Source organism: Rhipicephalus microplus, chromosome 10 (assembly GCF_043290135.1).
Source record: "Rhipicephalus microplus isolate Deutch F79 chromosome 10, USDA_Rmic, whole genome shotgun sequence".
NCBI classification, from domain to species: Eukaryota; Metazoa; Arthropoda; class Arachnida; order Ixodida; family Ixodidae; genus Rhipicephalus; species Rhipicephalus microplus.
In genome coordinates, this window is record NC_134709.1 from 79148900 (window position 1) to 79165264 (window position 16365).

The following is a 16365-nucleotide window of genomic DNA, read 5'->3' on the forward strand; positions in this document are numbered from 1 at the left end:
AGGCTTCTACCTTTTCGCCTCCGCCTTAATTCGACTGCCACGGCCGGCATCGAACCCGCGACCTTCGGATTGGCGGCCGAGCAGCGCAGCTACTGCACGAATATGTGGACCTTGCGTTAAATGACGGCCTAATTGACTTAGAATGTGTGAAGGTGCTCTCCGAATACAGCAGAATGTCAGCAGAAGCAAATCGCGTTTCATCTATAATGGCAAATAACTGCAATCCATGTTACGAAAGCTTTCCTTAGCGTTGGTTATAAGCTGCATGTTTGCTATAGATTATATACACACAAATAAGGTTCGCCCGAGAGTGCGTGCAAGCGCGATTGTGTGTACACCCGTGCATGTGTGCGTGCGCGTGTATGTGCGAGTCCGTGCTTGTGTTAAGCGTGCCTGTGCACATGTGTACGCCCATGCATGCGTGCGTTTACGGTAACGTGTGTGTGTGGCCGTATGTGTGTATACGTGTATGTGTGTGCGCCTGTGAATAAGTATGCGTGTGTATCAGCCCGTGCGCCCTCGAATTGCGTGTGTGTGTGTGCGGGGGGGGAGGCACTGCTTCTTATTGTTTAAGGTCCCACACCTGTTCAGACTGGGAGTCTATATGGGAGGTGGCTTAAGGAATGGCGGTTGTCAACGCACTGTACATGGACTATTCAGTACATGGAAAACAGCTGCACATTTTCGTACCTGATCGTTGCTTACGAACTTGCTGTGGTAGCTGATTAGGTCCGTTGAGGTGCTTCTACGCTAAGAAACGTGGGTTATGATTAATTCCCACGGAAAGCTGTCACTGCACTTATGCATAACCAACCATCGTTTATATTAACAACGTTTAACAAGAACGTGCCCTGCCTTTGTTACAGGTGCTTAGCTAGCTCATTGGGTAACCATATGGAATTATGTGCTGATCATGTGGCCAGCAAAAAGTTTGTTATAACAACCTCGGCATGTTTCGTGGGCGTGACAAGCCTTCTAAACATCTGCGACTGTGGATTATTTTGTTCCAGCTTCGACTACGCATTCAATGTTTGCGGCACCATACGCGGAAGTGCCAGACACAGACAATGCAAAAAGAAATTCCTTTGGAAAAAGGTGTAGCGATGCTCTCCCGCTAATGCCACCGAGGACGAAATAATTATTGTTTCTGGCCATTCCATGGTGCACTTTGTTTTCCGCAAGTTTTGCTTCACTATTTTTCGCCCACTGCAATCGCATTCCGTCAAAATACTCCAAGAACCCGAGGCTGGTAAAACCCCTGCGTCGCTGTGCGACTGGCTGTAAGGAGAGTTGCCATTTACAAGGAGTCATTGCGCGAGGAACGGCCGTCCGCCGTATGCGCCATAGCGTTTGCTCTTCGGCGCCGTCCTGGCGGGTTTTCCACTCCTCCCCCCCCCCCCCCCTCCGTTCACACCGGCCAGCGTTGCTCCCACATCGGCGGCGTAGATAAGCGAATAGTTGCGTCACCGAACACCTGCGTCGACAGCTGCGGCGCCGCCGCGGGGCTTTAGCCGTCGCCAGTGCCTATTCCTTCTCTCCCTCAACGTCGCTCTCTCTGTCTCATCGTCTTTCAAATGCGTTGCGTTGGTCTGGGGTCTTGGTCGCTGTGTGTGTTCTAGCGAACAGGCGCATATTCAATGGTGGTCACGCATGACACCGTGTTCGAAGTGACGCTCGGATTAAGGAATATTCATGGAGTGGCGGACACGGACAACGTGGGCCTGCTAACGGTGAGTGTACTGTTTTCGTAAAACGTAATCATACAGCACTAGCTGGGCGCCTGCAGCAGCTCTGCCGAAGTAGGCTGCCAGCCATTTACAACAGCATGCGTTCGCGGGCCTGTTGCAGATGCCCGATTAAACGTGTGACTTAACGAGTTCACACTGCTATGCGCGATGTTGTGTAAGTACCTGCATCACTCATACAGTAAGTGATGTGATCACTTAACAAGGGCGGGATTAGTTGCTGATCGCACATTGTCTCTACAGTGCACAAAGTGATTGATATTGTTTTAAGATGTGCTTTGGGCTACATCGTAATAACCTTTCAAATAATACTCAAATGTGCAACGTGCTTCTGTGGGTGTAAGCGCAAAAAAAGAAAGAAAAAGCAAAAATTATGTACAGAGGCGCACTGTACGAAATGGCTTTTTTTTTTGCTTTAAAGACGGTATAGTTGGAGGTGCTGATATGCCGCGACGCTCCCAGCACGTGCGCCTCGGTCTTTTAAGCTATTTAGGACAAGTGCCACCAGCAACAGGGAAAGATCTAGCAGACTTCCAAAGGCGTGTTGTTGTGGCCATCGCCGTGCGTTGTTTTCCCTCGTTTCTGTTTGCTGTTTTCGTGCTTCGCTTTCATCTGCGATAATGTTCGGTGTTATAACAGAATCGAGAGAGTATACGTGACTGTTGGAGCTATGTGCGGTAGCTCTAGCATAAGCCATGGCTGCTGCAACGTAGTCGGCGTCCGCGCGCGTTGGTGTCGTTCGAGCGCTCTTACTTGCGTGATTGTGTTTAACTGAGTATTTAGGCACGGGTTACGTTTGTAAATACCGTAGTCAATAATCGCTAATAGCGTGCCCCTGATTGCCATCAGAGGATGGGCTTGGTTCTCGAAATATGCCAGACGCTTTTTCTGAAAGCAAGCTTTGAATTTTTTTTTAAAAGATGTATTTTCATACGTGCAAGGTAGTGCCTATTGCAGGCCCGCAACTCTTTAAAAACTGGACGAGCTATCACATCTTTTATCAAATTACAATGAATTAAGATGATTGAATTATAGATGACGAATTTCTGTGCTAGATTAGGTGCACAAAACACATGTTCGCAGCCCTACGTCTAGAAAGCAGGCAAATAGGAAGCACAGCGTCAAATGTGGATTAGATTCCATTGACGGAACGTCTTGTGAGAGTAGAAAGAACGAGAAAATTGTTCATTTTTGATGCCCTTATAGAGGCAGTCAGAATTGCACTGATTGGTGACGTGTAACAATTCCTCAGACTGTTAGAGGCGTGATTAGGGTCAGTAAATCTTTTACTTTTTTTTGCAGACCTTTTCGCTAGTGCCACGCCCAAGATCATTTGTTCTTATGTAAAAGAGAAAGCAGAGATGTCTTCACTGTTTGTACATGAAGAGGTAAGTTTCTTGTGCATTTTGATTAATGTTACATGTTCTGAACGTTGTACTTTAGGAATTGTTTTTCACACTGGCTCACTACCCTAGAAGGAATTTGATTCTTGGGTGAGTTCAGGCTTTCGTAAGTGCCATTTTTGAGCTGTAGTCTTACACTTCACCTCATTTCGGGAATTTGCTGTATGCTGGAAAACTCTTATCTTTATCATACGAAATTATTGGAATGTATGGGTTGTATGCTTCAAGTTCAGTGTAATGTCAATTACACGCCATTTCGAAGGATACACACTACACATTCTTTATATATGGTGCTGCCAGAACAGCACGAACATCCTTTTATGAGAAGTCATATTTGCTCTTATTACAGGATTAGAGGGTGCCACTGACGTCCTGCGTAGTCTAACACCCGGCCCCAGCCTAGAGCAAGCCTACTTCCTGAACCTCCACATGGATAACCGAAAAATCTTCCGTGTCAGTAATGACGAAGAAGGAGTGACAGCACTGATGAGTTGATTTTTTTTATTTTCAACATTGTCTACGGCCGCAAGGCCTTTAACATCCACCGTGATTAAGCGGCTTTTTCTCGGCGTGAGTTTGGAGTTTATCAAAGAAGTTGTTCAGGCAGTACGGCGCTGAAAATTTTAGTGTCACAATGCCTGAACAACTTTTTCTAGTGTGGTCATGGTAGATGAACATTGTTATTTGTGTAAGGTATTTTGCTTAAATATAGCTGGACCATTCCATGCCAAACGTCCCAGCCACTTTGGCGACCATCTGAATTGTATTTGAAAAAAAAGTGCTGACTTACTGCGTTGAAAACAGTGAACTGCTAGAATATTTCAGTGAGAAAAAAAGTTTTGTTCATGTGGCTGGCTTATAACTTCCTGGCATAATGCCGTCTGTGTGCTGTTTGTGGAAAATTTCGTTTTAAAACTACCGCTTATTTTTTCTAAAGCAAATTCGGTCTACCTGTTAAGTAAATGTGCTTCTGTAAGGTATTTGAAGCTCAATAATAATAGTGCAATTTTTTTGCCACATTCGCTTCCAAGAATAAAGCCAAAATGTGTTATGTTTGCATTTTTATTGCAATATTGCACTTTGTATGAATATCTGAGCAGTGAATACTTACTCCACAGAAGGTATATTATGAGGAAAAAATATCTTTAGACCTCTCAAGCTGCTGAAATATACGAGAAAATATCACGAATTTCACAAAATTGTGATTTTTGTCCGTATTGAGATGCAATTTGCTCCATGTTGTGATACAATGAAAACTCATCATTATACCTAAATTGTAAGAAAATGAAATTTTCTCTGTAATAAAAATCTTATCGAAAAAAGGACAGTAAAGAGCACTGTCAACTGAATTTTCTTGAAGGTGCTACGAGCGTTTTTATACTGAGCACAAGACCAGGGCTCATCTGCAACAACGCATGTGTGACCATGACAAAATAATTTTAACCGAGAAAAGAATACTCTTTTTCGGAAAAGATAAGTGAAGGTGTACTGATGCATCGATCCTTGGCCTTCCTGATAAAGAGTTCTAAAATCTCTCATTTTTCTGCTTGCTTTTTTTTTCAAAAACCGTGTTTTATGAAACCTAGGACTACACTTACATTCTTTACGGTGCCTGGCCATGAGACTACTATAGCCTTTCGTAACATTTAAAGCATACTGTCTTGCTTGATCATTGAAGCATTGCCCAGTTTGTCCTATGTTTACTTTTCCACATGTTAGCGGAATCTTATACACATTAGATTGGCATTCAGTAAACCTATTCTAGTGACGAATGGTGCAAGATTGACTATTCCTGTTGCTGTAAGTACATGCACTTTTGAAAGCTTGCAAGGGGTGGAAAACAACAATGTCATATCTGCTGGCTCTTTTCCTAAAATTGTGAGACACCTTATGTACGTAGTACCGTGTGACATGCAAAGGTGATTGGTCATTCTCTTTTTCTTTTGGTCCTGTTTCCTTTAACTTTACTTTCTGCAGGAGGGTTTCGCAAACAAGTGTGATGATGCTGTTGGGGTATTGGCTGGTGCTATCAGCCCAGGAGTGCTAAGAATGTCCTGCCTTTTCATAGTGGGCATTCAAAATTAGTAGAAAGAGGAATTGATACCACATGTACTCAGGCCACCCTTCAGAAGTCATGTTAGCACAAGGGTGAGGTCAGGTTTAAAAACGAGATTAAATGACTAAAAGATGCTGGGTATCCCAACAGAATCATCACACCCGTTTGCAAAACCCTCCTGCAGAAAGTAAAGTTAAAGAAGACAGGACCAACAAAAAACAATGACCAAAACCTTTGCATGTTATACCACATCATGTGTCTCACAATTAAAAAAATAGCCAGCAGATATGATATTAGCGTGTTGTTTTCCACCCCTTGCAAGCATTCAAATGCGTGTGTACTAAACAGCAACAGGAATAGTCAACCTTGCCCCATTCGTCACGAGAATTGGTTTACTTAATGCCAATTTAACGTTTCTAGAAGTATTTTTTATCAGGTAAACCAATGATCAGTGCATCACTACACGTTCACTTATCCTTTCTGAGAGGGAGTATTCTTTTCACAGTTAAGATTATTTTGTAGTGCTCACACGTGTCGTCGCGCATGAACACGGTTCTTGTACTCCGTATAAAAGCGCTCGTAGCACATTCATTAAATTCAGTTGACAGTCTGTGCTCTTTCCTGTCCTTTCTGTCTCTTTCTAAAGTTGTCGCGCTGTGACTAGCACACAACCACGATGAACCAACTCTCCCAAATTAAGCTCTTGTTATGTAACATGTAGACCGAGTTTCGTATGAAAAGAAGGAGCGGTGCTTTTAAAATAAAATTTTTCACATACAACACCTAGACGGCATTCCAGGAAGTTCAGAGGGCAGCCACGTGACCAAATATTTTTCCTCTCCTAAATATTCCAGAAGTTCTCTATTTTCAATGCAGCACGAGTTTTTCGAATACATTTGAGATGGTTGCCAAAATGGCTGGGACATTCGGCATAAATTGACCCAGCTGTGTCATTAGGCATAATTATGCATTACCTCTTTTGTTTTTTGTGTGTTTTGACGCAGTTTTGTGTTCGTTTTTAGCTTATTGTATTTCTGATCAATGTATTGGTTTCTTAAGTATTTGCTAAAGTTATATGTGCGAAAACCCGTATGTTTGCATGTACATCATTTCTCATAACCAATTGTTATACATCCAGGAATACAAAGCCTAATGCACAGTGATTGTATACATTTGAAAACACTATCCATATATATTTTTGTGTGCATCACTTCTTGGGAACGATTGTGTACATGAAGGCGTATATAGTGAAATCATGGTGATTGTATATATTTGAAAGAATCGTAAGTATATATTTGCCAGTATTTCATTCCTATTAACCGATTGTGTACATGAAGGAGTATTAAACTGGAAACCACTGGGATTGTAGATACTTGAAAGAATTATAGGGATATATTAGCGTATATTTTATTTGTAGTCTCTATGTACTTGAAGCAGTATACTAAACTGAAACCAGTGTAATTGTATGTTGCAAAGAATTGTCAATGAAGTGAAACTGAATAAATATAATAAACATTGAGGTGTTGCATGTGTCGTGTACGTATACGTGAACGTATATCTGGTGAAAAAGTTGTGTGGCAGAAGATAAGTTTGTTTTATTTGCCTATTAAATAAATGCAATATGCAAGGGCAGCAAGGCTTCATTTTCTGTAACGCGCATTCTGCATATACTGTGAAGTATATATAGATCCAGCACAAGTTCTTATACGATACTACGCGTTTATATTTTTGCCCAGACGCAATGAATGGAGCTCGACAGGTGGTGCACCATTAATATCAGGACCACTTTCTTCAAGTAGTGTGTAATCAGTGCATTCCGATATCTATTAGTGCAGTTTAAAAGAATACTGGCACCCCTGCCATGGGCACTGAACACCCTTGTGCACCCTTCTCGCACCCTCCTCAGAGGTTGCTAAAAAAGTGATGGACATCGAAGGCACCCTTCCTTAAGGGTGTTTTTGTAACACCCTAAAGTTTTTTTACATGTACACCCTATTCTAAGGGTGCATGAAAAAGCACCCTTTTTGGAAGGTGCTGAATTAACACCCTTAGGGTGTCGTCCACGGAACAAGCTCATATACACACTTCTGGGTGTAAAAATTTTTACTGTGTACAGTGCGGAAAAGTGCACTTGCTGATAATAAAAGGGTAAAATAATAGTTATAAGCCGGTATTGCATTTGTAATGAAACCTAATGATTTAGGATACTTTCTTACTGTCACTAGCCATATTTCAAAGGTACGTTCACCTGGTTGTACGCTTCGAGGAGAAGGCTGCAGGGTTGTCCATCTCAGAAAACTCAGGAAAGCTTCCTTGCAGAATGCATATCCTGAAGCATAGGAGCAATATCGTCTGCACATAGAAATAAAAAACAACATGTTAGCGCATTGATGTTATTGCCTAGTGCTTTCCTTGCTTCAGTTTCTGCCAGTAATTTCTCCGAAAACGTCATAAATTTTCTGGGTTCATTCAAGACAACAATTTCCATCCACCGGGTAGTTGCGCCAGTCTATGGACTAAACTAGTAGACATTTCTCACATTGCAAAGGGAGGCAGTTGATAAATATATGTCATGTGAAGGAATTGAAAAAGGTACAGAGCCTCGGTTTGTTGGACGCTATTCGGTCGGAAGCCATGAGTTATACGGCAGAAATTTTTTGCTTGCTGGTATACTTAATTTCTTTTTGAGAGAACCTAATGATGTCTTTTAAAGAACAAAAAAACAGTAAACCTTCTACGTCTATTCGCCGACACTTCAGTCACATTTTGGTTCTGACAACATTGCACTTTATGGGGCAGCACGTGTATAGGAATCACTGTGATTATCATTATTTTCTGTGATTATCACAGCACGCTTGTGCCCGTGTCTCAGTATTTTCAATTTGTTTTCCTGGAAATCCTGGGAGCTGGCGCTCCCTCCTTTGCGGTGATGCTTCAGGATACACCTGAGAATGTTCCAGGCGTGCAACCGTCGCGCCGGACTTCGTCGTCCAGGAAGCGTAGCAACGCGTCGAGCGACACCGACAGTGAAGCAACCGATTTGTACTCGGACGGCTTTGAGTCATCGGATGATGACTTCACAGTCGTCATGAATCGATCTACAAAACGAAGACTGCTGCCGACGGCATCGTCGGCAAGTGTTTCCACCGTTAAGACTGCACCACAGCGGTGGCCGCACACCATGCTGTTTATGCCCGAAGACCCTGCATCTAACTTGCGACTCCTCAACAGGCAAGTTCTTTCTGTGGTTCTCGAGGAAACCGCGCCGAACGAGATCAAATACGTGAGGATCAATGCACCAAGAATGTCCTTGCTGTAGACGTTATGCACCATAGCGCACTGCAAAGCCTTCGGCACACAACAGAAATCGGCAACGTGAAAGTTCGGCCAATGGTCGCTGCAGGTTGTAATGGCACTGTAGGCGTCATTTATGATGTGGATCTTTCCATCTCAGCTAATGACCTGCCAATACTAATAAAGCCAGCGACTGAAGGCACCCGCATCACGCATATTACCAGACTCGGCAACTCACGCTGCTTGAGGCTTGTGTTCGAGGGAGACAGCCTTCCCTCGTATATCAAAGTTGGCCATGTTCGCCACTCAGTGCGTCCTTACATACCGAAGCCACTGCAATGCTACAAGTGCTTCAAGATGGGACACGTAAAAGGTGTCTGTGAGAACAAAGTTGTGTGTCCGCGGTGCGCTGAGTCTCACTCAAAAGACGCCTGCAGTTCCACCATGCTACGATGTCCAAACTGCCACGGCGCTCAAGAGGCCTCATCCAAAGATTGCTCGCGGGTGCGAAACGAGCACGCGGTACTCAGGCGCATGGTGCGGGACAATTCAACGCAGAGAGAAGCTGCCGCTACACTACGCCGACGACGGCGTCGTGGGCGATGACCATCACGGAAAAACTGCTTTACCGATAGAGAGATGTCATTCTCTATCAAAGAGGCTGACCCACAAACACCGAGCTCACTGAAGACGGATACTACCAAACAGAAGAAAGGGACAGCAGTCGCACCTTCCGAACAGTGGCCCTCTCTTCAACGACGTCAACCTACTTCGGAGCCGCATCAAATCCTGCCGCCCTCGACGACCCCTCAAACCAGTGATGCGATGAATGAAGATCAAGTGATAAGCTTGCTGCAATCGCTGATGAGTACCATGCGTGTCCTACTGAGTAATATGAAGACTTCAGCTGCGCAGACCACACTGCATGTGCTGGTCACCCTGAGTCCGGTGCTTGCAGCTCTAAGGTAAAACCATGGCCAGTGAGGCACCGTCGTTTCGAGTGGAAGTCAAGAATGCATCTGTCTTTCAGTGGAGCGCCAGAGGACAGAAGTCGCGCATGTCTGATTTTAGACAGTTTGTATTTGTGAACAACTTCCCCATTATCGTGATTTGTGAACCCAACCTGTGTGCTTTAATCAAGCTGTCAGGACAAGAGTGCTTTATGTACTCACAGAGACTGCAGCAAAGTTATTGTATTCATGCGCCATGACCTCACTTACGTTCACCACAGAGTCTCGCCTGATGAAGGGAATCAGTATGTGTGCCTTACTGTGAAGAAGGATAAGGTTGCATTCACGATTATCGGAACTTACTTATCTCCATCAAGCCGCCTTGACTGCGAGTGCTCACGCGGTATTCTGACATCGACTCCAAGGCCATGGGTGATCACTGGCGACTTCAATACCCACCATATCCTATGGGGAAGCTCCAGGGACAACTCTAGAGGAAGAAAATTGGTGTCCTTAGCCTCGTAGTACGGACTCTGCGTTTGTAACGATGGAAGCCCTACATAATTACGCGGATCAGCCTATAGCAGCTGCCTGGACCTTATATTGGTTTATCGCTCACTTACCAGGAAAGTGCACTGGTTTTAAGATCTGGAAACGCGGGGCAGCGACCATATACCAACTTACCTGTGTATAGAAGGTTTCACCAGCTCTAAGTCCTCAAGAGGCCTCAAGTACACCGATTGGCCGAAATTCAAAATGTTAATGGAAGACTGCTGTACCGACGGCTCATCATATAACCTAAAGTACTCGATAAAGGATGTCCTGCAGAATACCACGCATAATCACTTGACTAGTCACAAGCGCACCGATTTCGACATCGAGCTTGAGAAACTTCGCGCAATACGCCGTCGTGCAGAACGACGGTACCGACGGACAAAGTGCATGGATGATTTTAGGCTGGCTAGACGCATTCAAAAGAAAATGCAGCGGCACATGAATGAACTGGGAAGGCGACGTTCGACATCCTTTTGCGAGTCGTTGGATCCACGAAAGCCCCTATCACTGATATGGCGAACTGTCCGGGGTCTTAGCACAACCTTGGGTCAGCGACACCCGTTTACATCTCTGGCACTTCACTTTCGATGCAGAGAGATTGACGTCGCAGAATCTTTCTGTAGAACAATTGCCAGTGATTCCAATTTCACAGTATCAAGAACGGGAACATTTGAACACCCACCGCCCTCACGTGATCCCCGTATTGAATTCCAGTTTTCTATGGATGAGCTAGAGGCGGCACTGGCTCTGTGCAGACGTTCTTCAGCACCCGGTCCTGACGGCATTACCTATCGTGCATTTTGTAATTTTGGAGACGAAGCTCGGAAGGCACTCTTACGCCTATACAACGACTTCTGGCAGACTGGTACGGTTCCCCAGGCATGGAAGTCAAGTCGCCTCATTCCACTTCTAAAGGCTGGTAAATCTCCTTTGGATATTGCCTCATACCGTCCCATCGCACTTGACAGTTGTGTGGGAAAAACGATGAATTGAATGATTCTAACACGAATGCAGTGGTATTTAGAGCACTACGAAATCTATCCAGTATCCATGACCGGATTCAGGCGCGGCCATTCGTCAATCGACAACGTTGTTGATCTAGTGACATATGTTCAACACCAGAAAGCCTGTAAGAGACTTGCGCCACCCTGTTTCTAGACGTTAAGGGGGCTTAGGACAATATCACCCATGAAGCCATCCTTAGTGCTTTGGAAACAGTAGGTCTTGGTGGCAAGATATATATGTGGGTGTACAGCTACACACAGCTGAGATCATTTTACGTGATGACAGCGAATGGCCCAACACCTGATTATTACAGCAGCCGAGGGAGGAGTGCTAAGCCCTACCCTTTTCAACCTAACTCTCATTGGTCTAGTCGAGCAGCTACCTAGCACTGTAGAATTTTCTGTATATGCTGATGACATCTGCATTTGGACATCAGGTGTGACAAGGCCTCAGCTTCGCGCCCGTCTTCAGAAGGCTGCTACAACGACGTCATGCTATCTTCGTAAACAAGGCCTCGAGGTGTCCTGCGGAAAATGTGCAGTGGTAGCGTTCACGAGGAAACCAATGTCTGCTTACAGTATATCGATTAATGAAGAATACATATCGTTCAGCAGAAGCCACAGGTTCTTGGGAGTCATAATAGATAGAAACCTGTCGTGGACTTCACACGTGAACTATGTGAAGAAGCGGCTGATCGCAACATGCCACATGTTCAAATTCTTTGCAGGAAAGAATTGGGGAGTGCCCATACCATCCGCGCTACAACTGTACAGAGTGCTGTTTATCGGATTCTTACGGTACAGCTTACCTGTAATATCTAACACCGGCAAGACCAACCTGCGCGCAATTCAGAGCATTCAAGCCCAAGCACGTAAGATATGCATCGGAGTACCCCGCATTGCTTCAACGGCTGAAACCATTGCCATCGCTCAAATCACTCAATAAATACGCATATTATTAACGAGACAATGCGCATGCACCTCAGACATTATGCCAGGACCCTTCTCACTACCTGGCGAGCCTAGCTGCTGAAAGGCCCCGCACGACATACGGCACTATTGTCTACAAGCATCGTTCATCGTTTGCTGAGACATACGCACCTGCATCAAAGCCACTGCTTCCTCCTTGGAGCTTGAGCCGGCCGCGAGTTCACTTATTGATTCCAGGAATGACGAGAAAATCGGACTTACCGACACATGCCTTGAAACGACTGAGTCTATTCCTACTGGAAGAAAACTACAGTAACCACGTGCACATTTACACGGATGGCTCTACTATGCCGTCTAATTCAGGTGGAGCAGTTGTTATGCCATTACAAGGGGTAACTCGGCGTTTTAAGACTTCACATGTGACAACTTCAACGACGGCAGAACTCGAGGCTCGGTGTAATGCACCTCAACACATCAATTCAGAAGAAAGACGAGGTAAATGGGCTGTGTTTTCTGACTCAAAACTAGCGTTACAGTGCCTGATATCAGTTCTCCTACGCGGATGCCACGACCAATTGACCTACCATACAAAAAGGCCATGACATCGTCTTTCAGTGGTTACCTGGGCATAATGGTATAGGCGGCAATGATTCTGCAGATCATGCTGCTCGAACGTCACATAAAGGAGCGAACAGCGTTCCGATACCGCTTTCAGGAGCGGATGCGGTGAGACACATTCGTCAACTGGCCCGCAGTCTCACACTGACTGAGTGGAACAAACCAAGCATACGACGTACACGACTGCACGAGCTCGACCCTTCACTACAACTCCGGCCTCCACCCGGCCTACATCGACGTGCAGCTTCGCTTCTCTATCGCCTTACGAAAGCTTATACCACGTTAATCGGAATTACTGACAGTGCGGCGTGCGATGTTTGCGGCACCGACAAAAATATCGAACACCTGCTGTGTCATTGTCCTCGATTTGCCTCAGATAGACAAGTACTTGCCAACGCAATGCGGCAACTGGATGATCGGCCTCTTTCTGTGCAGGTGCTATTACAGCAACGTACACATGCCTCGACAGCCCACAAGGCAGTGAAAGCCCTGCTGTGTTTCCTGAGAAAGACAGGCTTGTGTGAACGCCTCTGACATGCGGTAGAGTTCTACACGCTGCAGTTAAAACTGTCAGTCTCTCCCCCACCCCAATTTTTTCCTCTTTTCCCTCTTTCTCGTCTTTCTTGTCCCCTTCCTTAATCCCCCAGTGTAGGGTAGCCAACCGGATGTCTTTCTGGTTAACCTCCCCGCCTTCTTCCTTTTTGTTACTTCCTCCTTCCCATCATTATTTTCATTGTTTCGTTCACCTGCATCTTTCTGAAGTTTTCATTACCTAAGACACGGTTTTTTTATAACTAATGACGCCGGCAACACACGGGATTTAATGCGAAACAATCTTGTTCCCGCTGTAGAGTTAATGGAAAGCGAGCAAACACGGGAAAATATGGCGAGCTAGGCAGGATCGAAAATTGTGATATCACCATGCTATCCTTACAAATTTCAGGAAGTGACTGCGCATAACTAGCGCATACTGGTCATACAAGAAAGCAAGATCCAGAGCATATAAGTGCGCGTACACGCGTACTCATCGAGGGAAGCTTGACGAAAACAGTAGCGACTGGTTCGCTTTGTTCTATCACTCCTGCACAGCATGGCAGCGCTATTGTTCTGATGCGAGGCAGACGTATTCGCGGATGGTTCCAAACTGCGCCGTTTATCGATCGCCAAGGTGTCCGCTTCTAAGGGGGGGGAATTAGTGTGGGCATTTGTTACTTACATCGTCCTCATCCCTGCATGATCACCATCATCCACTTGTATTTTTGGCCTCATTGCCACTTTGGGTCATCGTCATCGTCATCGTCTGTGTACTGGCTCTGCCCGTTCGTTTTGCGAGGTCTTTCTTCAATTAAACGCTGTCGCTAGCAAGACTACCAAGATTTCATACAATATATATACATATATATATATATAATATATATATATATATATATAAATATTATCTTCAAATATAATCTGTATAGTGGTACAGCGATGGTAATTTGCGTGTCGCCCATATCACGTGTAACGAAAGCTATCGATTTGCGACGAAATTACACCAAACGACGTTCAAGGTTTCAATTTCTTCACTAGCAGCTAGTGCACGTCTGCACACGTTTATACTACTACATCTTTTTAAAAATACTCCCACCTCACAGTCGCAACTAGAGCTTGTAAAATGTATAGGTCTTCTAAAAAAACATTCGTGCTCGAGTTGTCATCGTCAAGCTTGGATAATTCCACCTCAACCGAAATCCAGAGAGACTAGACTAGAGAACATAAACTTGTACAGCTGCCAGACTCCTCGATTATCACCACACGATACGCTTGAAGGCCGCTTTAGGATATGCTGAGCAAAGATGAATACCAGTAGGCATTGTTTTTTTTCCACCATACATCGGTGATCTAGCTACTTTTGACGGTAACTCAGCTTCTTCCTGTCACGTCAAGCAGTCTGCGCACTTGGAGCTCCGAAGTCGCCCGCAAGTTGTACAGTCCTAGTTGTATTACTTTTGAACTTTAATTTTCCCAGCCCCTTGCTTAAGAATGAGTTGGATTGGAAGAGTATGTTCGACCAACAATGTTAGCAAGGTGTATCAAGTAGTCTTCAAATATTTACGATGCGTCACGAGCAGTAAAATATGCAATTGGAGAGTTTGTTGGCAATTCAGAATGTCTTGGAAATATATTGTTCCTGCTTCAGGTAGGAGTGCTTTATTAAAGCACAATGTAGCGGGCGTATTTCTACTGCGCAATTGCAACCAGAAGGTGTTGGCAGAAATCCCACTTGATAATTCATAGTACACTGCTTCGGTAGGTTCAAATGTTCCGTGAGCTTTCAGGTTCACACGGACGGAAACGTCCAACTTTGGATTAAGAATCAGCCTTTCATCAAGGTAGTCGTTGATGAATGGGATGCCTTGAACTTGTGACGATGTGTCGACCATAAGTTGAACTTCGCAGTCAGAGATTGTTCTCCTATAACTCTGCGATGTAGCATATAAAATATAGCGTGATCAATTAAAGGTACCACTTCAGCATGTCTTAACTTGAAACATTGCTGAGGAGCTGTGTCGTGTTGCACCAATAATCCTTCCATGAATAAGCGCTTGATCTGCCAGTTTTGGGGACGTCTGAGCATGCCAACTTAATTTGTTTCAAGTGGCTGTTTCGAGCTGTCTATTCGAGGTAGTTCCACAGTACACCCATTGTATTGCGATAGCAATTAAATGGACAGTCTTGGCTGGATTTTTCCGTCGTTGCCACCACCATCATCCACGTATATATATATATATATATATATATATATATATATATATATATATACACGAGGCTGTACACGAGGGACTATTAATCAGCTGCCCGCTCATAATAGGTTCACGCGCTACGTGACGCCAAACATGCCCATAAAAGAGTGTTTTCACACTCGTCGCTTGGCTTATAGATGGCGCTGACTGTCACTCCTACATCTAAATTCACATATAAACCCAAAAAAGTGGATGGAGGGAAAGCCGCTGTGGTAGCTCAGTGGTTACAGCATCGAACGCGTTATTCGAAGATCGTAGGTTCGATTCCTGCTCACGGCTGGTTATTTTTTCATCCACTTTTCTTTCTTCTTACTTACATTCCATTGGTTCTAATAACTTCCCCTGTACATTCCTTGGGATTACTGTCTGTTAGATCTCATCATTATTGTGTTAAAACACGAGAAAACGAGCCCTTAGGTATACATTTCTTTCCCTTATCTCATTAAACGAGGGTCTCGTACTGGCAGACTTGGTGTCATTAGGTGTATACGAGGGACTATTATTCAGCTGCCCGCTCATAATAAGTTCACGTGCTACGTGACGCCAAACATGTGCGTAAAAGAGTGTTTTCACACGTGTCGCTTGGCTTATAGATGGCGCTGACTGTCACTCCTACTTCTAAATTCACATATAAACCCAAAAATGTGGATGGAGGAAAGGCCGCTGTGCTAGCTCAGTAGTTAGAGCATCGAACGCGTTATTCAAAGGTCGTAGGTTTGATTCCTGCTCACGGCTGGTTTTTTTTCCATCCACTTTTCTTTCTTACTTAAATTCCATTGGTTGTAATAACTTCTCCTGTACATTCCTTGGCACTACTGTCTGTTCGATCTCATTATATATATTTATTTATTTATTTAAAATTCCTTACAGGCCCTTTACAGGGCATTGAGTAAGGGGGGTAATTGGTGAAGTTTTACAGATCACACAAATTTAATTCACGCGTTACAAAGCCTTATAGCACAATAAAAATATGACGCGGTTTGCATATATATATATATTGTAGGGAACTATGCGAACGACGACGAAG

At 44.4% G+C, this 16365-nt stretch overlaps 1 protein-coding gene across 1 annotated transcript in view; it reads right to left on the minus strand.

Annotated features, from left to right (window-relative positions):
- LOC142774772 (protein O-mannosyl-transferase TMTC1-like) overlaps window positions 1-16365 on the minus strand; it is a 64054-nt gene that overhangs the window by 20020 nt on the left and 27669 nt on the right. The window contains exon 5 of the mRNA XM_075875806.1: window positions 7453-7556. Within this exon, the coding sequence (XP_075731921.1) occupies window positions 7453-7556 (104 nt within the window). The remainder of the gene's footprint in view (window positions 1-7452; window positions 7557-16365) is intronic.